Source organism: Schistocerca cancellata, chromosome 1 (genome assembly GCF_023864275.1).
Source record: "Schistocerca cancellata isolate TAMUIC-IGC-003103 chromosome 1, iqSchCanc2.1, whole genome shotgun sequence".
Taxonomy (NCBI): domain Eukaryota; kingdom Metazoa; phylum Arthropoda; class Insecta; order Orthoptera; family Acrididae; genus Schistocerca; species Schistocerca cancellata.
This window is the reverse complement of record NC_064626.1, coordinates 1,104,564,330-1,104,590,428: the sequence shown is the minus strand read 5'-3', so window position 1 is coordinate 1,104,590,428 and position 26,099 is coordinate 1,104,564,330. Positions and strand designations below refer to the sequence as shown.

Below are 26,099 nucleotides of genomic sequence, written 5' to 3'. Positions count from 1 at the left end.
TTTGTCCTCTAGCCATCCCTGCTTAGCCATTTTGCACTTCCTGTCGATCTCATTTTTGAGACGTTTGTATTTCTTTTTGCCTGCTTCATTTTCTCCTTTCATCTATTAAATTCAGTATTTCTTCTGTTACTCAAGGATTTCTACTAGCCCTCATCTTTTTACTTACTTGATCCTCTGCTGCCTTCACTAATTCATCCCTCAGAGCTACCCATTCTTCTTCTACTGTATTTTGTTCCCCCATTCCTGACAATTGTTCCCTTATGCTCTCCCTGAAACTCTGTACAACCTCTGGTTTTTTCAGTTTATCCAGGTCCCATCTCCTTAAAGTTCCCACCTTTTTGCAGTTTCTTCAGTTTTAATCTACAGTTCATAGCCAATAGATTGTGGTCAGAGTCCACATCTGCCCCTAGAAATGTCTTACAATTTAAAACCTGATTCCTAAATCTCTGTCTTAGCAGTGTATAATCTATCTGATACCTTCTAGTATCTCCAGGATTCTTCCATGTATACAACCTTCTTTCATGATTCTTGAACCAAGTGTTAGCTATGATTAAGTTATGCTCTGTGCAAAATTCTACCAGACGGCTTCCTCTTTCATTTCTTACCCCCAATCCATATTCACCTACTATGTTTCCTTCTCTCCCTTTTCCTACTCTCGAATTCCAGTCATCCATGACTATTAAATTTTCATCTCCCTTCACTACCTGAATAATTTCTTTTATCTCCTCATACATTTCATCAATTTCTTCATCATCTGCAGATCTAGTAGGCATATAAACTTGTATGACTGTAGTAGGCATGGGCTTCGTGTCTACCTTGCCCACAATAATGCGTTCACTATGCTGTTTGTAGTAGCTTACCTGCACTTCTATTTTTTTATTCATTATTAAACCTACTCCTGCATTACCCCTATTTGATTTTGTATTTATAACCCTGTATTCACCTGACCAAAAGTCTTGTTCCTCCTGCCACCGAACTTCACTAATTCCCACTATATCTAACTTTAACCTATCCGTTTCCCTTTTTAAGTTTTCTAATCTACATGCCCGATTAAGGGATCTGACATTCCACGCTCCGATCCGTAGAACGTCAGTTTTCTTTCTCCTGATAACGACGTCCTCCTGAGTAGTCCCCGCCCGGAGATCCGAATGGGGGATTATTTTACCTCCGGAATATTTTACCCAAGCGGACGCCTTCATCATTTAACCATACAGTAAAGCTGCATGCCCTCAGGAAAAATTACGGTCGTAGTTTCCCCTTGCTTTCAGCCGTTCGCAGTACCAGCACAGCAAGGCCGTTTTGGTTAGTGTTACAAGGCCACATCAGTCAATATCCAGACTGTTGCCCCTGCAACTACTGAAAAGGCTGCTGCCCCTCTTCAGGAACCACACATTTGTCTGACCTCTCAACAGATACCTCTCCGTCACTGAGGCACGCAAGCCCCCCCACCAACGGCAAGGTCCATGGTTCATGAGGGGAAGACATATCCATTAAGACAGTGTGAATAGCACAACATTGCACGCAGTGCCTCTCCTGGTCTCTTGACCATGTAGGTTGAATACTAGATGACTGGAAAACCATGGCCTGGTCAGATGAGTCCCAATTTCAGTTGGTACGAGTTGATGGTAAGGTTTGAGTGTGGTGCAGACCCTACAAAGCCATGGACCCAAGTTGTCAACAAGGCACTCTACACCGTGGCGGTGGCTCCATAATGGTGTTTGCTGTGTTTACATGGAATTATCTGGGCCCAATTGAACCAATCATTAATTGGAAATGATTATTTTTGGCTACTTAAAGACCATTTGCAGCCATTCATGGACTTCATGTTCCCAAATAATGATGGAATTTTTACGGATGACAATGCTCCAAGTCACCAGGCCACAATTGTTCCCAACTAATTTGAAGAATTGTGGATAATTTGAGTGAATGATAAAGCCATCCAGATTGCCCTACATGAATCCCATCCAAAATTCAAAGGACGTAATCAAGAGATCAATTCAGGCACAAAATCCTGCACCAGCAACACTTTTACAATATTTCTACAGGGAACATTCAGCAACTTGCTGAGTCCACACCATATTGAGTTGCTGCACTGTGCCAGGCAAAATGAGCTCTGACACAATATTAGGAGAAATCTCATAACTTTTGTCACCTCCATGTATTTATTGAAATTCAGAGTACACACCTGTGAAAGCATCACGTTAAACATGCTGAAAGCCTGAATGATCTGTACGATAGTAGTTTACCTTACGCCAGGGTGACTCACCACTCACAAATGGTCAATCAGCCTCATGTATCTGGTACACATTCTGTTTTCAGTTTTACAGGAGAAAATAGGGAGAAAATATGGGATTTCTCATTGTGTGTTTGTGTCCACAGGAATGAGCACACTGTTGGCCTTCATAACAATTCAACAGTATCATCATCACAACAGTTTATGTACGCGCCAAAGTCCAGAATGATCAACAAATCAGACAAAAGCTCTTCAAACTAAAAGCCACTATTCAGAATAGAACCATAACTTTAAAAAAAGGAGACTGAAATCCTGGAATATGCTTTTGTATGTGTGTCATCAAAACATGTCAAAAAATGAACAAGTAATTCAACAGATTGAAAGAAGATCATGCAGATTAAGTTGTAGGAAGAACCTCCCCAGCACAATGCCGCAATACACAGTACTCTCTGGTATCTAATTATTGTAAGTCTTAGGAGAACATATAATGATTTCACAACCAGCAGTCAACATCACAAAGCAAATTAACCCTGCAAGTATGTTAATTTTCTTAGATCACTGACTTGAGTTTGGTTAAAATTAATGTAATGGATAATTATCATTTTTATAGTTCTGAGGCCGACTATATAGGTATGCCCAAAAGCCATTAATAAATTGTTAATAAATACATGGCACTAAGATAGAGTCACTGGCAGACGTCACATTTAAGAATTGTGATTTTAAAAACTAATTTGAATGAATCATTTACATTAACCTGATGATACTTTTGTGTTTTGAAAGTCAGAATGAATTTAGAAAATGAATTCAACTTACTTAGTCATGGTAGAAGTCATGAACAAAATAATAATTGTAATTAATATATTACAGGTGGCTTTCTGCATTTAGAAAAAAAGTAACTGGCTTAATATGGCATAGCATTAACAAGCATATGGAACAAAGAGAAGAATGCAGGCTACAAGACTAGAATTCCATTATATGCTCTAGATTTACCATTTTCCATGAGAAAAAATTATTTACCTGAAAAAATATTTTCTAAGTAATCCACAAATGAAAATATTTAGAACCACTAATTACCTGACCCAAACTTCTAACACTTTACAGCTATGTAGTTCTAGAATAACAGACAAAACACAGTCTGCTGGAATAAAGGAAATTACAATTAAAAATCAATTTCATTTCAGATTGGTGTCTTCGATAACCCTAAGAATTCCTGACTAAAATTTGCTCTAAAATACAGCTTGTCATTGTAGCACTGCATAACCAGTTCCTCAGTAGGCTCATCTAGTAATTAAGACCTCTTTACAATATGCTACAATTACACATCACACTTCATACCTATGTTTTAAAATTATAAAAAAAAGTGTGCAGAAAACAAACCCTTTTCATCAATGACAGATATTCACAACAAGCTTTTTAGTTATATACAAAGAAACTTCAAAGTTACATTTACTTACGTGAATAGGACATTTCCACAGCAAACACAAGTGTATTTTCCTGGTGCTTTGTTGTTGTTCAAAGAACTACTAAAAGGCTGAAGGAAAAAATGAAAAAACTTCTTAAAATATCAATACATATTGAACTATGAACTATCTACAAAACAATATATTATGATGAGCAGCATCAATTTCTGGTAATAAGGGATGCTACATAGATCACACCACAAACTGCCATGCCCAACAAGTTAATAAATATCATGCTGAACAGTTATGTGAATGCTCTGTCTCAGCTGTGAATCTAGAAACACCAAAGCTAGTTGTATTGACAATTTACACGCCACTAGCAGGGAACACATTAAGTTTTGTCATGCAGTTAGAGTATTACTAAGGTTATGAGAAATTAATTGACGATTTTTAACACTGATTTTTCTGTATAACAGTAATGACTGAGCACACACATAGAGTTCTTGCTGTCTAGATCTGGATTGTTTTCCTTAAGCAAGTTCCCAACGGAGATTGAAGATCATTATGCAACAGCCATGACAACAGTGGTTCCAAACCTTTCTTAGACCATTACCCCTGAGCACAGTTAAACATTAGTTAGTACACCCCCCCCCCCCCCCAAACAAGTTAATGTGTGTGCACTATACTTACTGTTCACAAATCATTTGGTTGCTGCACTCCTTACTTCTGGATTGGCAGAAACTAGAAAACTTCAGGCTGTTAATGCTTTGTGTCTGACCACAGCCACTAACAGCAATAGCAATAATAATAATACAGTATACAGCACTATAGTGCTTATGTAGTTACTGCTGTGTCATGCTGTCAATTAATTCATTTATCTTTTTCAAAGTGAGTAATGAAGCAATTGCTGGACCAGTCATGTACTAACTACAACTTGAAGAAGACATTTTCTTGAGATATTTAGCATTTGTTGCTTATTGCTTCACTTTTATCACCAGTGATGTACGGGACAAAGCACATTTGTGTGTAGTGGGTGGACTGTGTGAGGAACCTATAACCTCCATTGTGTAACTAACTGAGAAAAAGTAATTTTTGTTAATAATCAATATCAGAGTCTTATAAAACTGTGAAAACAGTACTGATCTTTTGAAAATAATTTAGTTTCGTGACTGAAACAGAATCAAATCATTTAGTTTTTACACCACAGTAAATTTCATTTTACCTCTCAGGGGCTAATTACCCTCAGGTTGGGAACCACTGCACTACAGCCGTTTGTATGTAGAAGCAACAGTAAATGGTTCATCTGATCATAAAAGTCAAAATTTAACAATAGAACATACAAAGCAGTTTGGTTCACATCATAAACATAACCAAAGATTAGTATCATGTTTAGAGATAAATTACATGAGAAGATTGGAAAGGGATTTAAGAAGTGAATAATGTTAACTCCTTTAAATAAAAAATACTGAATCTTGTTTTCTACAAATACACTCCTGGAAATGGAAAAAAGAACACATTGACACCGGTGTGTCAGACCCACCATACTTGCTCCGGACACTGCGAGAGGGCTGTACAAGCAATGATCACTCGCACGGCACAGCGGACACACCAGGAACCGCGGTGTTGGCCGTCGAATGGCACTAGCTGCGCAGCATTTGTGCACCGCCGCCGTCAGTGTCAGCCAGTTTGCCGTGGCATACGGAGCTCCATCGCAGTCTTTAACACTGGTAGCATGCCGCGGCAGCGTGGACGTGAACCGTATGTGCAGTTGACGGACTTTGAGCGAGGGCGTATAGTGGGCATGCGGGAGACCGGGTGGACGTACCACCGAATTGCTCAACACGTGGGGCGTGAGGTCTCCACAGTACATCGATGTTGTCGCCAGTGGTCGGCGGAAGGTGCACGTGCCCGTCGACCTGGTACCGGACCGCAGCGACGCACGGATGCACGCCAAGACCGTAGGATCCTACGCAGTGCCGTAGGGGACCGCACTGCCACTTCCCAGCAAATTAGGGACACTGTTGCTCCTGGGGTATCAGCGAGGACCATTCGCAACCGTCTCCATGAAGCTGGGCTACGGTCCCGCACACCGTTAGGCCGTCTTCCGCTCACGCCCCAACATTGTGCAGCCCGCCTTCAGTGGTGTCGCAACAGGCGTGAATGGAGGGACGAATGGAGACGTGTCGTCTTCAGCGATGAGAGTCGCTTCTGCCTTGGTGCCAATGATGGTCGTATGCGTGTTTGGCGCCGTGCAGGTGAGCGCCACAATCAGGACTGCATACGACCGAGGCACACAGGGCCAACACCCGGCATCATGGTGTGGGGAGCGATCTCCTACACTGGCCGTACACCACTGGTGATCGTCGAGGGGACACTGAATAGTGCACGGTACATCCAAACCGTCATCGAACCCATCGTTCTACCATTTCTAGACCGGCAAGGGAACTTGCTGTTCCAACAGGACAATGCACGTCCGCATGTATCCCGTGCCACCCAACGTGCTCTAGAAGGTGTAAGTCAACTACCCTGGCCAGCAAGATCTCCGGATCTGTCCCCCATTGAGCATGTTAGGGACTGGATGAAGAGTCGTCTCACACGGTCTGCATGTCCAGCACGAACGCTGGTCCAACTGAGGCGCCAGGTGGTAATGGCATGGCAAGCCATTCCACAGGACTACATCCAGCATCTCTACGATCGTCTCCATGGGAGAATAGCAGCCTGCATTGCTGCGAAAGGTGAATATACACTGTACTAGTGCCGACATTGTGCATGCTCTGTTGCCTGTGTCTATGTGCCTGTGGTTCTGTCAGTGTGAGCATGTGATGTATCTGACCCCAGAATGTGTCAATAAAGTTTCCCCTTCCTGGGACAATGAACTCACGGTGTTCTTATTTCAATTTCCAGGAGTGTATAAAGTAAAATAAAATAAAACAGAAGCAAGGACATGGAACTGAAGTAACCTGTTCCAGGAGAAGTCTCTACTGTCTAATTAAAAGGACCATTTGCAACCAGGAATTAAATCCATTGGCATCCTACAGTGTGTTATAAAAAAAAAAGTTGAACCCATGTATTGCATGTTGACAAACAACACATTCAAAATATAAAGTGAAAAAAAATTGATGGTACTTTATTAAACCAGAAACAAAAGTGTAGTGTATAAAATTCCTGCAAATGACCTATCTCAAGTTGTGCTGAGCTGCACTTGGGAAGTCAATACTTTGCAAAATGGACGTCTATTCAAATACAACTGTCATCATATGAAAAAAATTACCTCTGGCATAGCATGATAAAAGTACTGCCTGAAATTAAAGTATCAAACAACACCCTCAATACAGGCAGCAGCTTGCAGTTCAGTACAGCTTGGTACCCAGCCAATGCAGAGATGAAATAGTTGAGACGTGATGAAAACATTGCCTAATTTGGTTACAGATTGAATACTACTGATATCAACATGGTAGCATGACTACATAAGGACGAGGCCATCAACTACATGGTAATCAGTTGCCAACTGACAATAACAAGTAGTACTTCAGCAAAATCTTGTGGAGATTCAGATGTTTGACATACTGGAACCTTCAGAGGATTTTACCAAAGAACAAAATTTACTTTGGTGTAAAACAGTGGAAATTAATACTTTAATCACAATCAATCTTGGCATCATACGATCATCTACAAAATGGCAGCAAACTTTATGATTCATTCAGATTTGCAGTTCAGTTTTGTGACTAGAAATGTCTTAAATTTAATAACAGCAGCTGCTGGTCTTCACACATGCAAGCAAATTGTCACAGTGGCCCCTTATTCAGAGGGCCCGCACAATGGACACGCAAGATGGGTTGCCGACCTCCTTGCGGGAGCGCGGAGAGAAACATCGAAAGCGGATATAAACAAACAGACTTTCCAAATAAACACAAAACTACTTCACCAGACAACATGTGACAGTGTTTCACCAATCGGAACTCATGTGACTCATGTAGCACTCTGCTGACCCTGCTTTATAAGTACGCCCAGACTGTTAGAACGGCAGTGTTTACCTACTGCTAGGAACATATCCGGCCAGTACTTACGCTGGCCCTAGCATTGTATACAATCGCCTTAGCTTTGTAGTAGCACGTTGTATTGTGTAATCAGTAAAGTAGATTTTGGTCAGTATTTTCTTCCATTGTCTTGTTTCCTCATCTGGTTTGCCACCACAAGAGTTGTGGGGTTTTCTTCTTGTTCTTGCATTTGAAACTTAGTTGTATGCCAAGAAGGTGTTTTTTTACCTTTAATTATAATAAAGTGTGTTCATATTGACTGTTAGTTCTTTCCTGCTGACCGCAGACACTACAGTTATTGTCAACGAGGATGGGATTTTCATTTTCGAACCAAATGGCCTACTTGGAGGAACTTCTTCAGTCCTTGGTGGAAACTCTACAGCAGATTCAGGCTGCACTCATGCATTCTCACTCGCCAGTGTTACAAGAGGTAGCTCATAGAGTTGGTTCCACCGCAGGTGGTAAATTGCACACTCTGCACATGGCTTCACCAACATTTCCAGCTTTCAATAGGTCTGTCGAACCATGGTCAAATTATTTTGAATGGTTGGAACAACATTTACTAGCATGTGGGATCCACAATGAAAATCAAAGTCGGGCATTGTTTTTTTTTAGCAACAGACAGTCCATAGGTGTATTGTTTAATTCAACAATTGGATCCGGAGCAGTCCCCTTGCAATCTCTCATTTGCTCATATTAAGGGCTGCCTTTTTGAGTACTTTGGTGCAGAAATACATGTCAGACTCTCTTTTCTTGTTGTAAGTCACTTGGTCAGACTTATCGGGAATGGATTACGATGCTCCAGGGTCTCTCCCATGATTGTAAATTCTGATGCACCAACATCACCTGCAAGCAGTCTTATGCCTCTTTGTTCATTTGTGATATGGTGGTGTTTCACGCAATAGATGAGGGTCTTCAGGCTGATATTTTGAAGTTACAGGACCCATCCCTCAAGACTTGTCTGCCGATCGTTCATGCGTTTGAACAGTTTCACTGGCTACAACCACCGCATCTTGATCCAGCTGTTTTCGCAGCTCGCCAGTTGCCTAGCACTGACTGGGAGTCTCATCACTCCATTGGTGTGACAGGAAGTCTTTCACACAGCTTCCATCCTGTCCAGACTGTTTCTGGACTCAACAGTCGAAGTGACCCCACCCGCGAGCAAGATGAACAGCTTGCAGCCGAGCAGGCCATATCGCTGTGGTGTGTCAGGTTTTGCAGAAACATTGCATAGATGCCATGCTTCCTATGGATGCACAGGCTCGTCATGAATCGGCAACTCAGGACCTGGTACGCTTGGGCTCGCCGGCTTTATTGCCGTGCAATCACACCTTGTGCAGTCTCAGTAATCACTCTATATCAGTCGACAGCATTTTTTCCACACAAATTTCTTATAACAGTCATTCCTTTACTGCTTAGTTTTTGGTGGTCGGATCCCCCGGTGCTCTAACCTTCTGGGTGTGGACTTTTTGGTCATCTGGGTTTATCAGTGCATGGTGCAGTACAAGCAGTGCTGATTCCCTCAGCGGATACTCTCCTCGCCCCACTGCTCAGCAAATACGAAACATTGTTCTCATCCTCCACATCAGGGGTGAAGGGTTTCACCAAGCACATTCAGCTTCTTCCCTATGCTGTTCGTAGATTTTTTAAAGGCCTACCCGGTCCCCTTTGCTCTCTGAGACAGGTTCCAGGTCGAATTTTGCCGCTTACAAGACAAAGGCATCATTTCTTATGTCGCGCATGGTCTCTGGGCAATGCCTATCGTGATACTCGAGAAGCCAAATGGTGCTTTACGCATCTGTGGCGATTTTAAGGTCACGGTCAATTCTCAGTCTGTCATTGATGCATATCCTGCCCCATCAATGGATGACATACTCACACGTTTTGCGTGCTCGTTCGTTTTCACCAAAATTCGTTTGTGCAATGCTTATTTGCAGGTGCCGTTGGACGAGGAATCATAGCAGATCCTAGTCATCAATGCCCCGTGTTGCCTGTTCCGTACAACTGCCTCCCATTTGGCATTGCCATTTGTGGCAGCTTCTAGTGCCAGTATTGAAGGATGGGATTACTGAGATACGTTATTTGGAATGCCTCACAAGCCAGGTGCCCGGTGCAGCCAATTATCTGGACAATGTCATCATCGGTGGCTTGTCCGCAGTGGACCTCGCAGACAAGATGGATCAGCTGTTTCAGGTTTTTTCCAAGGCTTACCTGCGTTGCCAGAAGGAAAAGTGTGACTTTCTTGCACGAGAGGTCAGTTATCTCGGGTTCACAATTGATGCCCCTGGCCTCCACACCTCTAAGGAGTATGTCAAGGTGATTCAAAACCTGCCTCCTCCCACCAACATGAAGCAACTGTAATCTGTCCTCGGTCAAATCAGCTATTATCAGCATTTATACCCCATGCTGCTGATATTTTGGTGGCCCTGATCAGGTGCAAGGGTGCTCATCAGGTTTGGGACACTGCGTGTCAGCAGGCTTTCACATGTGTCATGTCAACTCTCTCCCGTCCTCCTTGTCTGCCCGCTTATGATCCTTCCCTGCCCCTTATCGCCACCACCGATGCCTCGGACTATGGCCAGGGTGCGGTCCTCTCGCATGTGGTCGACAGTGTTGAGAGGCCAGTGGCTTTCACATCCAAAAAATTGACCGCGCTCAAACCAAATATAGTCTAATAGAAAATGAAGCTTTGGCGCTGGTTTTCGCCCTGATGAAATTCTACAATTTCGTGTATGGTCGTCATTTCACTCTGCAGACCGACCACAGACCTTTCGTTTCTTTGTTTCACCTGGGTGTTGCAGTGCCCACCTAGACGGTGTGCTGCCTCCAGCATTGGGAGCTCTTCCTGGCAACATTCGACTCTGATATTGTCTCTCGCACCTCTGAACGCCATGCAAACACCAATCTTCTGTCCCGGCTGCTTGCCGGGGTGGGCCGTGAGTTTGATGCCTCCCCTGTCGTTTGTTTCCATGTGGAACCAGACGTGGACACAGCTCGTGACGCACTTCCACTGAATGCCGATGCAGTCCGGCGAGCCACCACTCGGGATCAATCACTGCAAGCTCTCCGCCACTAAATCGCTACGGGTTGGCCAATCAGCCGTCATAATGCCTGCAATGCAGAGGTCCAACAGTTTTGGGATCATCGACACAGTCTCTTTTTCCGCAGTGGCATCATCCTTTTGCATATTGATTTCAATGTTCCCTGGGTGGTCATACTGCATGTGTTGCATCACCATGTCCTCAACCTCCTCCACGCTGGCCATTGGGGCATCGTCCTTACCAAACAGCTGGCCTTTCGACACACTCATTGGCGCAGTTTGGATAAAGACATTGCCTCCCTTGTGTCCACATGCACACTGTCCCAAACACATCAGGCAGCACCCCTGCGCCAGTATTCTTCATGGCCGGATGCAGCTACTCCATGGGAACACCTCCATTTGGATTTTGCAGGGCCGTTTCATCATTCCCAGTGGCTCATACTGATTGACTCTGGCTCGGGATACCCTTATGTCTCCCTTATGTCTTCTGCTGAGACTATCAAAATTCTCCAGTGCCTTTTTGCTGTCAAGTGACTCCCCAAACGACTTTTACGGACAATGGTCCACAATTTTCTTCAGCTGAGTTTAAGCAATTCTGTACTGCCAATGGAATTTCCCTAGTCCAGACCTCCCCTTTTCATCCTGCGACAAATGGCTAAACAGAACATTTTGTGTGGATGTTCAAGACCCAGCTCAATAAGGAGGCTGTGCTTCTTTTTTTGACTACATATCGTGCCACTCCCCATGCCGGTAAAAGTCCAGTGGAGATATTTCACGGTCAACCATTCCACTCTCCCTTATTTGTCCTGGTTCCCGAGGCTTCTCACCCTCCCACCCCCACACCAGCGCACTCCTTTCACATCGGGCAGGAGGTCTGGGTGTGGATCTTCTCTCATCCAAGAGCACACTGGGCACCTGTGGTCATCACCAAGCTCTGTGGCTGGGCAATGACATCTCTCCAGTGGGCCAACGGTTCTGCCACCCGACAGCTCCTCAACCAGCTCTGCCCCTGTCTTGTGGACCATGATGCCCCGAAGGAGCTGCCAGTGCCTATCGCCAACCACCCTGTGGCTGAACCGCTGCTTCCGCCTCTGCCTCATCTACTGTCTCCGCCGCCAGCTGTCCTTGCTGCGTCGCCGCCTCCTGCCTCTGCCGGCCACGAATCCATGGACATCGACCAGGACACCCCTACTTCTATGGATATTTGTGGTGCTGTGCATTTTTTTCCCCAGGGGGAGAAATATTGTAGCAGCCCCTTATTTAGAGGGCCCGCACAACCAACAAGATGGGTTGCCGACCTCCTTGCTGGAGCGCGGGCAGAAACATCGCCAGTGGATATAAACAAACAGACTTTCCAAATAAACACAAAACTACTTCACCAGACAACATGTGAGACTGTTCCACCAATCAGAACTCATATGACTTATGTAGCACTCTGCTGACCCAGCTTTATAAGCATGCTCGGACAGTCAGAATGGCAGTGTTTATGTACCACTATGAACAGTTCCGGCCAGTACTTACACCAGCCCTAGCATTGTATACACTTGCCATAGCATTGCAGTAGCACGTTGTATTGTGTAATTAGTAGAGTGGATTTTGGTCAGTATTTTCTTCCATTGTCTTGTTTCCTTATACGGTTTGCCACCACGAGAGCTGTGGGGTTTTCTTATTGTCCTTGCATTTAAAACTTAGTTGTATGCCAAGAAGGCATTTTTTTTCTTTTCTTTAATTATAATAAAGTGTCTTCAAATTGACTGTTAGTTCTTTCCTGCCAACCATGGGACACTACATAAATGCTTCTATTGTTCGTTAACTATCTCCACAATTCATAGTTCTCATTTAGATATTATTCAGAAAAACAAGTATCTCAGTAATCCCATCCTTCAATACTGGCACTAGAAGCTGTCACAAATGTTTCTTATTGTGGCTATAGGTTGTCAGCATATGCCATCTCTATCACTTTGTGTAGTACATGATTTGTTCCCAAAGCACTACGTTATTTCAAGAAACTGAATTCCTCTTAGTATGAAATGAAGGAAAAGGATTGTAGGGGACCCCAGCCAGAATAAAGTGCTACCAATTGCTCTCAGCCATCTATACATAAACAAATCCAGTTTTCAAATCTACAACTGTAATTTAAAAACTAATAATATCTTCTAAGTGCCAACATCAAAAAGAGTCATGTACATACTATTACTTTGGATTAAGCTGCTCTCCTTTGTAGTTACGACTGCACTTACAAGGGTGTTTCAAATGGAAACCTAAAATATGCAATAATATTCCTAATAGTTGTACTACTGATTTGGCAGTTAGCAGGAGTTGAGTTTTGAGATATGATCAAGAGTTGACAGCATGTTGTTGCATCACAGAAAAGATGGCAACAGCATTGTTGACTTGCACCAAGTTGGAGCAGCAATCGTTGATATATTTTTTGAGTAGTGAAGTTATTAAAAATCTGCGGAAATGCATCACAGGATAAGAGCATGGTAAGGTGATTTGTGTCTTCCTGCAACAAGTGATGCAGAAGTTTAAAACAAGCTAAATTTCTGTGGAAGGCACTCAAAGTCTGGGCCAGAAACACCATGTAGCAATAAATGAAAACACTGTTGCAGTGAAAGAGCTATTGCAAGTCTTTTGTTGCAATAAGATCATCTCATAAGAGCCCATTAAGCCAAAGCAACAATGCGGGCTATGAAGTTTGAATGCCTTGAATGCCTACTTCACTCATTAGACCTTGCCCTCAGTAACTTTCAAGTGCTCAGATGGCTCAGAGATCACTAGGAGGAGCATTTCAGAAGCAATGAACAGGAGTAAACGGCAGTGCATACACAATCAAAAGAATTCTTCTCACGATGCATCCACGTACATCTGAAGTAGTAATATGCAACATGGAGAACAACATTAAAAATTATGTATTTGTAATTTTTCTGTATTAGCCCTACCTCACCTCATTTGTGCAATAATAAATAATTAATGTTTTCATCTGGATCACCCTTGTGCAATCTGACATTAATTCTTGCTTATCACTTCAGTTCCAATTCAATGTGACAGGAATTGCAACCATGACATTTGAGTACACTGGGGAATAGTGCTTGGCTGTAAGCAACGGAGACAAATAACAAACACTGAATCTCAGCTTCCAGAACTAGGTGGCCTATATTTGAAGGTTAGAGGGAAATAATGCAAGAGTCTATACAGGCTGCAATATGAAGGACTTGAAATTGAGGATAATAAGTCAAGATAAACACTAAACAGGCTAGAAAAATTACCCATAAATGCTTCATGATACCCTCTACAATAAGATCACTGAGTTATTCATAATAACATACTTGTTCTGTTCCTCCTTGCCGACAAACTGAATATTGTTGTGGTGATAGTCTTTGTGCCCATTCTTTATCTGTGAGAGATTTAGCATCATTTTTGGAAGCAGTCTGACCTATGAACAAAACAGAAATTATGTTATAATCTTATATTGTGAGCTTCACACTATCTTATTTGCCAACATAAAAGAAGACCAAGTCAAGCATCTGAAACTTCCTGGGAGATTAAAACTGTGTGACAGACTGGAACTTGAATCTTGGACTTCTGCCTTTTGCAGGAACTGCTCAATGCCAGAACTATTCAAGCATGACTCATGACCCACCCTGACAGCTTTAGTTCTGGCAGTACATCTAACTTCCAAACTTCGCCGAAGTTTTCCTACATACCTTGCAGGACTAGCACGCCTAGAAGAAAGGGTACTGAATAGACATGGCTTAGCCACAACTTCGGGCATTGTTTCCACAATGAAACTCCAGGCAGATTAAAACTGTGTGCCACACCAGGACAAACCTGGGAATTTTGCCTTTCATGGGCATGTGCTCTACGGACTGAGCTACCTAGGTATGATTCACAGGATGCCCTCAAAGCTTTACTTCTGCCAGTATCTCCTACCTTCCAAATTCCACAGAAGTTCTCTCACATACCTCGCCGAACTAGCACACCTGGAAGAAGGGATATTGTGGAGACATATCTTAGCCATAGGCTGAGGGATTATTTCCAAAATGAATTTTCACTCTGCAGTGGAGTGTGTGCTGATTTGAAGCTTTGTGGCAGATTAAAACTGTGTCCTGGATCAGGACTCAAACCTGAGGCCTTAGCCTATTGTGGGCAAATGCTCTACCAACTTAGTTGTCAAAGCAAGACTCACACCTGGCCCTCACAGTTTTACTTCAACATAAGTACAAGTTTATTACATTGCACTGCAAAAAAGGTTTGTGATCATTAAAAAAGTTTATGACTGAACTTTAACATTTTCACCTAAGGATGGCTTATGATTTTCTTTTCACAGTGTGAAAATTTTTAATTTATTGTAAATTTCCAAAGCAATGTTCTGAGGAGTTTGGCTATAGAGTTTTAATCTGTGAAATTATACTTGTTCCTAGTATTATACACATATTGAAAATGGTTTCCTATAAATAATTCTGGATTGTTATGTATAAAGTTTGCAAGCAAATATATACAGAATAGTTAAAATATTTAGTTCCTTAAAGAGGTCAGCATGAATCCCCACGTTTAATATTACACACATTTATAGTAATAGTTTTTTGTAGTAATAATATACTACTTGCATTTCTCCAAAAGCTTACTCAGTACCTTACAACAGATTCAAAGTAGCTCTGATAAACAATTTTTCTAGTTATAGTGCGCATCCAGATGTTCTGCTGAGTTCTTGTTTCCATTTTATGCACAATATTTTGAAGAGCAAGCTGTCTTCTTCAGGTGCTCCATGTCTTGCTGTTAGCAGATTGGTTTGAGTCTAGGCAGTGAGTATGTGTAACTGCAAAGCTCACAACATCTGAAGTGGAGAGCTGGGTTGGTCATCAAAAAATTGTGCACAAAGTGGAAACAACAGTTTGGTAGAACACCTGGAAGCACTCCATTAATCAACTGCACTGAGAAAACATGAGATATCACAATTTTTCTACTGTATAATGTTAGGTGTGTAAGACTGTACTATCATTGTGAATGCAGGACTGTTTAAATTGTTTGCCAATAAGCTAATGCTAGAAGAGCACAATAAATTATTTTCTAGAAATATCCCCATGAATTTCATAAATTTGCTTCCCTAAGTTCCTGACTTGTATGGGTAATTTGAAATTTATTTGATTTTGATTGTTTACTTTTAAACTGTATTAGTTCGGTCTTTGTATTGTTTAATTTTAATCCATTTATATCAAACCAGTGTTCTAAGCTGTTTAGGGTGTCAGTGATTCCTTGGGATTTTGTTCTTTGTCTCACTTTCAGTGAATACAGATGTGTTGTCTGCAAATAAAACTGAGTGGGATATTACGTTTAGAGGTAATAAAACAGGATTAAGCCTAAAATGAAACATTATGGGACTGCCTGGGAAACAATTTTCCAATCTAAGGAATAACTTCCTGTATCTGAAGCTACAACTACCCTATACTTTCTATTAGATATGGTTTGAACCACCACAAAGCACTACCATTTATTCCATTTCTTTCCAATTTGTGGAGCCATAGATAGCCTTCATAAGGTCATAAAAAATTCCTGTAATTTTTTGAAACTTGTCCTAAGGTAAGCAAATTTTCTCAAGAAAGTTGTTGATAGTGCATATGTATGCTTGCCTTTCTGGAAGTCAAGCTGATTTAATTTGATGATAAATTTTGCTATGAAATTTTGTATCTGTGTTGCAACAATGGTTTCAGATACTTCTGAGAAGATTGGGTGTTCTTTTAATACTTATTGGCTAACAGTTTCATATCTTCCTTTGAGCCATTCTCAAATAATGGTTTAACTACTCTGTACCTTAAAGCACCTGGAAAGTATATTTCTTCAAATGAGTCATTAATTATTACAGACAGGGGCCCTGATATTATATTACAAACGGTTTCCATTACCCAGGTGAGTACTTCCTCCCGTCCAGTCAGATCTTCATTTTTTAAGGATAATACTAATTTTTCTAGATCATTAGCAGTAATTCTTTCAAATCTAGTAGGAACTTCCCTGTTATTCTGATTGAAAACAAAGGATTGGACATTATCTAGATTACCACTTAACATCAACATCAGATTTTGATGCATTTACAAAAAAATTCATTGAAATATTCTGATGACTTTACAATGGCTTTGTCAACTAACTTAATTTTTGGAGATTAGTGAACTGCTGGTTATGACACCAAGTTCAGATTTTATTACTGGATGGTTCAAAATGATTTTTTGTGCCATTTCTTTTGTCAACTTTACCATCCAACTAAATATGGTTTTATACTATTTTACATAGTTTATAAAATCTATTTTTTTTTTTTCAGTTCATTGTGTAACTGTCTTCTTCTCACACTCGTCACTTTCATACCAGCAGTTATCCATTTTAATTTGCTTGTCTTTTTCAATCACAGACTGAAGCGCAGATTTTTTTTTTTTTTGTTAAAAACAAGCAAAAAGCTTTCAAGAAACCTGTCATAATTTTTAGAACTTGTAATACAATGACCCACTCATCTGTTTACTTCTTTAAGTCTACAATAGAGCAAGTTTAAATTTTCCTTATAGAAGTATCACTTGAAGCATACTTTCCTAACATCTTGTTCATTTATTTTTGGTAGCTCCAAAAACAATACAGTATTATCAAAAAAGCCTACAGCAATGCAGAATTTTTTCATGCCATCAAATGTATAATTTGTCCAAATGTTACCTTCGCAGGTCACTCTTTCTTGAATTCTGGGAAATTTCAAATGAACCACATGGTTCCAGAGCCCTTAAAGTCTCAAACATCTATGATGTGTACATGCGCGCTGAGACAATGAATGAAAATTTGTACCAAGGCCAGGATTCAAACGCGGGTCTGCTGCTCACTAGGCAAATGCCCTAACCACCTTGTCACTCTGGCTCACATTCCTCCTCAATCCAAATTCCCATCTATGCCTCAGCCCATCTGGTACTCCCCAGACACGAACAGCATGGCAGAGGCTCTGCAGCCATATTGGCACAGCACCTCAGCATTGAAAGAAATGGGGGATCCTGCCTGAAACCCAGGCATGGGTACCTAAATGAAATGAAATTGTATGATTCCAGAGCCCTTTAGAGCCCTTTTCAAGACTCAAACATCTATGATGTATGTATGCAGACTGAAGCAACTGGAGTTTTATTATTATTATTATTATTATTATTATTATTTTATATATAATTTGCCTGTTGAAGTATATTTTGCACTTCTATGGTGCAACTAAGGACATTCTATATCTTTAGTCTGTGTAATATACTGCTCAAGAGTTCATGTTACAGGCTTACCTTGTTAATGTGGGTGCAATAAATGTGTTAGTTCTAATCTGTACTGCTCGAAAATTATTCTGAAAACAGTCATAATTATGTTGCCCCATCTCTAATGCTGATGTGCCAGAGGCGAGACTGAAGTATGTGATAGAAGATGGGTACAAAGAGCAGGTTTTACAGTGGAAGCAGTTGCAGGGGTAACAACCTAGAGGTATAGGTAGTGTTCTGGGACTATAATAAAGTATGACAAGAATGATATGGCAGCAATTGTAGGTGACAGCAGACAGTAAATACTATTGGGGGGGGGGGGCAGATATTGGTGAGAATATCACTCATTTCAAGACTTGAATTGAAAAACTGTAGCCATGACACATAATGTTTTGAGCCATTCTACAACTGAGTGGTATTGGGTAATGAGGGAGGTAGTTTTGAATGTCCTGCTGGTGGAAGCTATAGTGGTTGGAGTGTCAGAGGAGTAGACTGTGTGGGAGATTAACTGATCTACTAGAAAAGCAGCTCCAACCTATACACAGAGTCTCCTTTGCAATACAGATGATACAAACAATTTCCTGCAGCATCCCAAATCCACTCGCCTTTGTCTTTCACCTTACATTACAACCTCCCAGTCCTTGACCACTGACTCTCCCAATTCCCATCGGAATGGCTCTTAAAAACCTTGATCATTGACACAGAAGCCAACTTTATCCCTATTCATAATTTTCCCATCTTTGAGGGCCAGACCTACAAAGAAACTACTTGAATGGCTATAGAACCAGGATGGACTCAATCTATGCCATCAGCTTCTTCATGGATGAAGTGGAAGAAGCATTACTCAACTTCCAGAAGTTGTGTGTCCTAGCTATGGTCACTGGCTTGGTATAGATTCATTGGGTTCTTTCTGAGATGACTTCAGACTGATGAAGAACTCCATTTCCTGCAATAGTTTAATTATTTTAACAACTTTTTTCAACTGAAATTAACTTAATCCTACTCCTGATCCAAACCTACTTTCCTGGATGTTGATCTCTATGTCATCAAGACTCACATCCAAACTTCATGTCATACTAAGCAATGAGCAACAAGATCTCCCCTTCAATAGCTGACATCCCTTCCACTTCAAATGCTTCCTTCTCTACAGACTTAAGTATTCAAGGTAAATGTTTATGTTCTAATACCAAGTCCCACATAATTTTTAACACTCTGACTTCGTCCACAACATACTCACTTGGGCACTCTTCAGCTACGTTCCTACCATCGTCTTAGATACCGCTTCCAAACATGTCATAATCAGTTCCCTAGTCACCAATGTTTTAGTAATACCTTCTGTAAGTTGCCAAATCATAAAGATATCAGGATTGCAAACCCTTTGTAATCATTTGTTAGTTCATTTTAAACGCAATTTCCTTTTCTCTTGGAATGTTCTGCACTTTTATATATGTTATCATATTGCTATAGTGGTTCATGGTGTGGGTTCCTGTTGTCATGTCCTAGTTCATGAACCACGGGCAACGTATGAGTGGCCAAGTAAGTGGTCCTGACAGTCAGGATACCAGTTACTTTGGAATAAGGCTGGGCATCTGAGACATATTCTGTGTCATGGTCACCTTTGTGCTCAGATGGCAAAGACTACCAAATCCACCGGTTAGTCTCTCAACCGTTAGGGGTAAAATTCAATGGGACCCGGGACAAGTAAGGCTAGCAACCTGCTTCCCTGGTACTTTAAATATGATGCTGGCAACAATCAGAGCAAAATGCCTCGGACCTTTGGAGGTGACGGAGTCCCACCTCTAACTGACAAACCAGGGACTCCTAAGATACGACTCGCAAATGAATGGTAATGAGATTGGGAGCTGTTAATATCAATGGGGGCTACTCTGGGAAGAAGGTAGAGCTGGCAGAGGCTGCAAGTGAGATAGGGTTGGATGTTTTAGCTGTTAGTGACATTCGGGTAAGGGGTGAGAAAGAAAAGGAAGTGGGAGAATACATGGTCTACTTGTCAGGAATCAAAGCAGGAATAGCACAATGGGGTGTAGGGCTTTACATCAGGAAAGAAATGGAACACAGCATAGTTGCAATAAGGTACGTAAACGAACGACTGATGTGGAGAGATATGACAGTGTCTAGCAAGAAAATTAGGATTGTGTCAGTATATTCGCATTGTGAAGGGACAGATCAAGATGAGATGGATAGTTTTTCTGACGCACTCAGTGATGTAGTTGTTAGAGTAAAGGACAAGGACAGTGTTCTGCTCATGGGTGATTTTAATGCCAGGATTGGAAATTGAACAGAAGGGTGTGAAAAGGTTGTGGGTAAATTTGGAGAGGATATGGAGGCCAATAGGAATGGGAAACAACTCCTGGATTTCTGTGCCAGTATGGGCTTAGTAATCACAAACTCCTTTTTTAAACATAAGAACATTCACCGGTATACTTGGGAAGGCAGGGGAACCAGATCTGTCACTGACTATATAATAACAGATCAGGAATTCAGGAAGGCTGTGAGGGACAAACATGTATTCAGGGGATTCTTTGATGACACTGATCACTATTTAATCTGCAGTGAAATTGGTATTGTGAGGCTGAAAGTGCAGGAGGCCAGGTCCATATGCAGGAGGATAAGAGTGGAGAAACTTCAGGATAAGGAAATCAGGCACACATACATAACAGTGAACTCAGAAAGGTACCAGTTAGTTGAATGTAGTCAAATACAGTCATTGGAAAAGGAATGGATAAGATACAGGGACACAGTACAAGATTGGTCGGTTGGTTTCTGGGATTAAAGGGACCAGACTGCTACGGTCATTGGTCCCTTTTTCCAAAAATCTAAAATCACCCACAGAGAATAAAAAACGAACTACAGAAAAGACAGCAGATGACACAGGACAAGAAAGACTCAGACAGAGATCAGACAAAACAAATTAAAATCACACAGAGTGTGAAGATGGTTGGCCGAACATAGAGATAAAAAGGAAAAGCCAACCATCAAGAACACATTAAAAACTCAGTCTAAAATCGTAGGCCAAAGGCCAGAATCAAAACAAAAAGGACATAACAAACACTCAGATTAAATGATAAAAAAACCCCTGCCCGAATAAAACGCAAAACTAAGTCCACCATGGCAGAGTCATCTGTTAAAAGGGCAGGGAGCATGTCAGGCAGTGCGAACGTCTGCCTGAGCACAGCTAAAAGTGGCCACTCCAACAAAATGTGGACCACCGTCAAAACGTAGCCGAAGCGACATAAAGGTGGGTCCTCACGTCGCAATAGGTGGCCGTGTGTCAACCATGTGTGCCCAATGCGCAGCCGGCAGAGGACAACAGACACCTTGCGAGAGACCTGCAAGGAGGAGCGCCACACACCGGTAAACTCCTTGATGGCCCAAAGTTTGTTTCGTGAAGGCAGGGCGCGCCATTCAGTGTCCCAAAGTTCGAAAATTTTGTGGCGTTAGATAGCTCGCAAATCAGTCTCCGGGAGGCCAATGTTCAGAGATGGTTTACTGGTGGCCTCTTTCGCCAGGCGGTCAATATTTTCATTGCCAGGTATGCCAACATGGCCAAAGACCACAGATCAGCCACAACGGGCAAGAGTATGCAGGCACTCCTAGACAGCCATCACCAGACGAGAGTGAGGGAAACACTGGTCAATAGCTCGTAAACTGCTCAGGGAGTCGCTACAGATAACGAAGGACTCACCTGAGCAGGAGCGGATATACTCTAGGGCCTGAAAGATGGCGCCCAGCTCAGCAGTGAAAACGCTGCAGCCAGCCGGCAAGGTTAGTTGTTGGGAATGGTTCCCTAGAGTTAGAGCATAACTGACCAGACCAGCAACCATCGAACCGTCAATGTATATAATGCCAGAGCCCTGATACGTAGCTAGGATGGAATAAAAGTGGCGGCGGAAGGCCTCCGGAGGGACTGAGTCCATCGGGCCCTGTGCTGATTCGAGCCGAAGGCAAGGGCGAGGAACACACCACGGGGGTGTACGCAAAGGGGCCCGGAAAGGAGGTGGAACAGGGAAAACCCCAAGCTCAGAAAGAAGCTCTTTGACGCGGACCGCTATCGTACAACCCGACCGGGGCCGACGTTCTGGCAGATGGACAACGGATTGCGGGAACAGAAGACGATAATTTGGATGCCCGGGCAAGTTAAAAACATGGGCAGCATAAGCAGCCAGTAAATGTTGGCGCCGTAACTGCAGTGGAGTTACATCTGCCTCCACAAGTATGCTGGCCACAGGACTGGTCCGGAAAGCACCAGTGACAAGGCATATCCCGCTGTGAAGGATTGGGTCCAGCACCCGCAACGCCGAAGGGGATGCTGAACCATAAGCCAGGCTCCCATAATCCAGACAAGACTGGATTAACACCTGGTAGAGCCGTAAGAGAGTAGATTGGTTGGTGCCACAGCCGGTGTGGCTCAAACATTGTAGAGCATTTAGATGCCGCCAACACATCTGTTTAAGCTGCCAAACATGAGGCAGCCAAGTCAACCCAAAAACCTATGTGACTCCACCACAGCAAGAAGTTCGCAGTAAAGATAAAGCTGCAACTCCGGGTGAACAGTGCGTCGACGGCAGAAATGCATAACGCAGGTCTTGATAGCCGAAAACTGGAAGCCATGCGCTACAGCTCAAGAATGCACCTTGCGGATAGCGCTCTGCAGCTGACGTTCAGCAACTGCAATGCCAATAGAGCTATAGTAAAGGCAGAAGTCATCAGCATACAAGGACACTGAGACAGACGTTCCCACTGCCGCACGAGCCCTTTAATTGCTATTAAAAACAGGCAGACACTTAAAACAGATCCCTGTGGCACCCCGTTCTCCTGAACTCAGGAGGAACTATGAGAGGCCGCGACTTGCACACGGAAGGGTCGATGCGACAGAAAATTTCAAATGAAAATCGGCAGTGGACCCTGAAGACTCCATCCATGAAGTGTAGAAAGGATGTGATGACGCCATGTCGTATCGTACGCCTTCCGCATGTCGAAAAAGACAGCGACCAGGTGCTGACGGCAGGCAAAGGCAGTACGGATGGCTGACTCCAGGCTCACCAGATTGTCGGCGGCGGAGCAGCCTTTACGGAACCCACCCTGAGACAGAGCCAGGAGGCCCCGAGACTCCAGTACCCAATTCAACTGCCGGCTCACTATCCATTCAAGCAGCTTGCAAAGAATGTTGGTGAGGCTAATGGGGCGGTAGCTGTCCACCTCCAAAGGGTTCTTGCCAGGTTTCAAAACGGGGATAACAATGCTTTCCCGCCAGTGCGACGGAAACTCACCCTCGACCCAGAGACAGTTGTAAAGGTCAAGGAGCCGTCGCTGGCAGTCCACTGAAAGGTGTTTCAGCATCTGACAGTGGATGCAATCTGGCCCAGGAGTGGTATCAGGGCAAGTGGTGAGGCACTGTGAAATTCCCACTCACTGAATGGAACATTGGAGGATTCAGGATGGTGGGTGCGAAATGAAATGCTCCGACATTCCATCCGCCCTTTAATGGAGCGGAAGGCCAGTGGGTAATTCGCAGAAGCGGAACTCAGAGCAAAATGCTCTGCCAAGCGGTTTGCAATTACGTCGGAGTCAGTAGATACAGCTACATTCAGTGAGAGCGCAGGGACACTGACAGGGGTCCGATAGTCATAGAAGCGTCAAATCTTGGCCCAGACCTGCGATGGAGTGACATGGAGGCCAATGGTGGACACATACCGCTCCCAGCACTCCTGATTGCGTTGGCGGATAAGGCGGCGGGGTCGCGCACGCAGCCGTTTGAAGGCGATGAGGTGTTCTATGGAGGGATGTCACTTGTGATGCTGGAGCACCCGCCGGCGATCTTTAATCGCTTCAGTTATCTCAGGCGACCACCAAGGCACAGTCCTCCACCAAGGGGACCCAGAAGAACGGGGAATGGCAGATTCTGCGGCAGTAACGATGCTGGTGGTGAGTGAGTGAACCACCGTATCAGTGGCTTCATGAGAAACAGGGTCAATAGCGGCAGTGGAGGAAAACAAGTCCCAGTCAGCCTTATTCATAGCCCATCTGCAAAGGCGCCCAGAAGAGTGAAGCTGTGGGAGTGGCAGAAAGATCGGAAAGTGGTCACTACCACACAGGTTGTGATGCACACTCCATTGAACAGTAGGTAAGAGGCTAGGGCTGCAGATCGAAAGGTCAATGGCGGAGTACTGCCATGCGCCACACTGAAGTGTGTGAAGGCACCATCATTGAAAATCGAAAGATTGAGCTGTGCCAATAAATGCTCAACAGTGGCGCCTCGACCTGTGGCCACTGACCTCTCCACAGAGGGTTATGGGTGTTGAAGTCGCCCAGTAACAAGAAAGGTGGCGGCAATTGGGCTATCAGCGCAGCCAGGACATGCTCCGCAACATCACCATCTGGTGGAAGGTAAAGACTGCAGACGGTAACAGCCTGTGGCGTCCACACCCGAACAGCGACAGCCTCTAAAGGTGTTTGTAGAGGGACAGACTCACTGTGAAGAGAGTGAAGGACATAGATGCAGACGCCACCAGACCAGACACCCTTTCATAAGCTGCCCGGTTCTTATAATAACCCCGATAGCCACGGAGGGCGGGGGTTCGCATTACTGGAAACCAAGTTTCCTGAAGAGCAATGCAGAAGAAAGAGTGAAGGCTGATAAGTTCTCGGAGCTCAGCTAGATGCTGGAAGAAACCGCTGCAGTTCCACTGGAGGATGATATTGTCCATGGCTGAGAAAGGCTTGAACGGACTGGGAAGGCAGATTACGCCACTGGGTCACCTGCTGCCTCTGACTGAGCACCTGTGCTAGTGCTATCCATGGTGTCTGAGGGACCAGCGAGATAGAGGTCCTCAGCGGATGCCAGAATCTCCATCTCATCCTCAGACACAGAGTTGGAAGGTTGCGGTGGGACACGTGCCACCGCAATGTCAGGATGCTTGGGAGCCTTTTTCTTTGACTGCTTTGCACGCTGTGCCTTTGGTGGGTCTGGCTGGGAGGGCCTCACTGGGTCAGTCTCAGGGACGGACGACAACTGTGAGGCCCTACGACCAGCAACTGGTGGTTGCTTCAGAAATTTGTGGGTGTCCGCTTTGGCACTGGGCAAAGCCGGGGATGGGAGGGCCCCAAGGGACCCCTTCCTGGCGAGAGTAGCCGAAGAAGTCTCACGCTTCTCTGGCTGGGCAGGGGGAACTAATGTTCCCGATGGTGGGGGTGGTGTTGCTCCTGAAGGAGATGGAGCAGGAGCAACAGGGAGTGAAGTGCCCCCCACAACCAAGGGGGCCGGTGAATTCTGACATAGCTGAGAGGCAACTGTGCGTGACGACACGGGAGAGGATTGGACCGGTGTTGCAACAGCGGCATAAGTTGATGGCATTGGCACAGGATGTAGCCGCTCATATTTCCGCCTAGCCTAAGGGTAGGTCAGGCAGTCCAGGGTCTTATATTCCATTATCTTTCTTTCTGGAATATCCTACAGTCCGGCGAGCAGGGGGAATGGTGTTCTCCACAGTTAACACAGATAGGAGGCGGGGCACATGGAGTATTGGGATGCGAAGGACATCCACAATCTCGACACATGATGCTGGAAGTACAGCGGGATGACATGTGCCCGAACTTCCAGCATTTAAAACACCACATCAGAGGAGGGATATATGGCTTCACATCACAACAGTAAACCATCACCTTAACCTTTCGGGTAAGACATCACCCTCAAATGCCAAGATGAAGGCACCGGTGGCTACCTGATTATCCCTCGGACCCCGATGGACGCGCCGGACGAAGTGAACACCTCGTCTTACTAGGCTGGCGCGTAGTTCATTGTCGGACTGCAGAAGAAGATCCCTGTGGAAGATAATACCCTGGACCATGTTGAGACTCTTATGGGGCGTGATGCTAACTGAAACATCCCCCAACTTGTCACAAGCGAGCAACCTCCGTGACTGGGCAGAGGATGCTGTTTTGATGAGTACTGACCCAGAGCTCATTTTGGACAAGCCCTCCAGCTCCCCGAACTTGTCCTCTAAATGCTCCACAAAAAACTGAGGCTTGGTTGGCATAAAAGATTCACCATCAACCCGCGTACAGTCAAGATAATGGGGTGAATAATCTCCACTGCTGTCTTTAGCCATGCGT

At 43.8% G+C, this 26,099-nt stretch overlaps 1 protein-coding gene across 1 annotated transcript in view; it reads right to left on the bottom strand.

Moving 5' to 3' along the window:
• LOC126091984 (peptide methionine sulfoxide reductase MsrB-like) overlaps positions 1 to 26,099 on the bottom strand; it is an 89,975-nt gene that overhangs the window by 26,884 nt on the left and 36,992 nt on the right. The window contains exons 2-3 of the mRNA XM_049907352.1: positions 14,040 to 14,146; positions 3,688 to 3,764 (exon numbers count right to left, since the gene is read on the bottom strand). Coding sequence (XP_049763309.1) covers positions 3,688 to 3,764; positions 14,040 to 14,146 — 184 coding nt within the window. The remainder of the gene's footprint in view (positions 1 to 3,687; positions 3,765 to 14,039; positions 14,147 to 26,099) is intronic.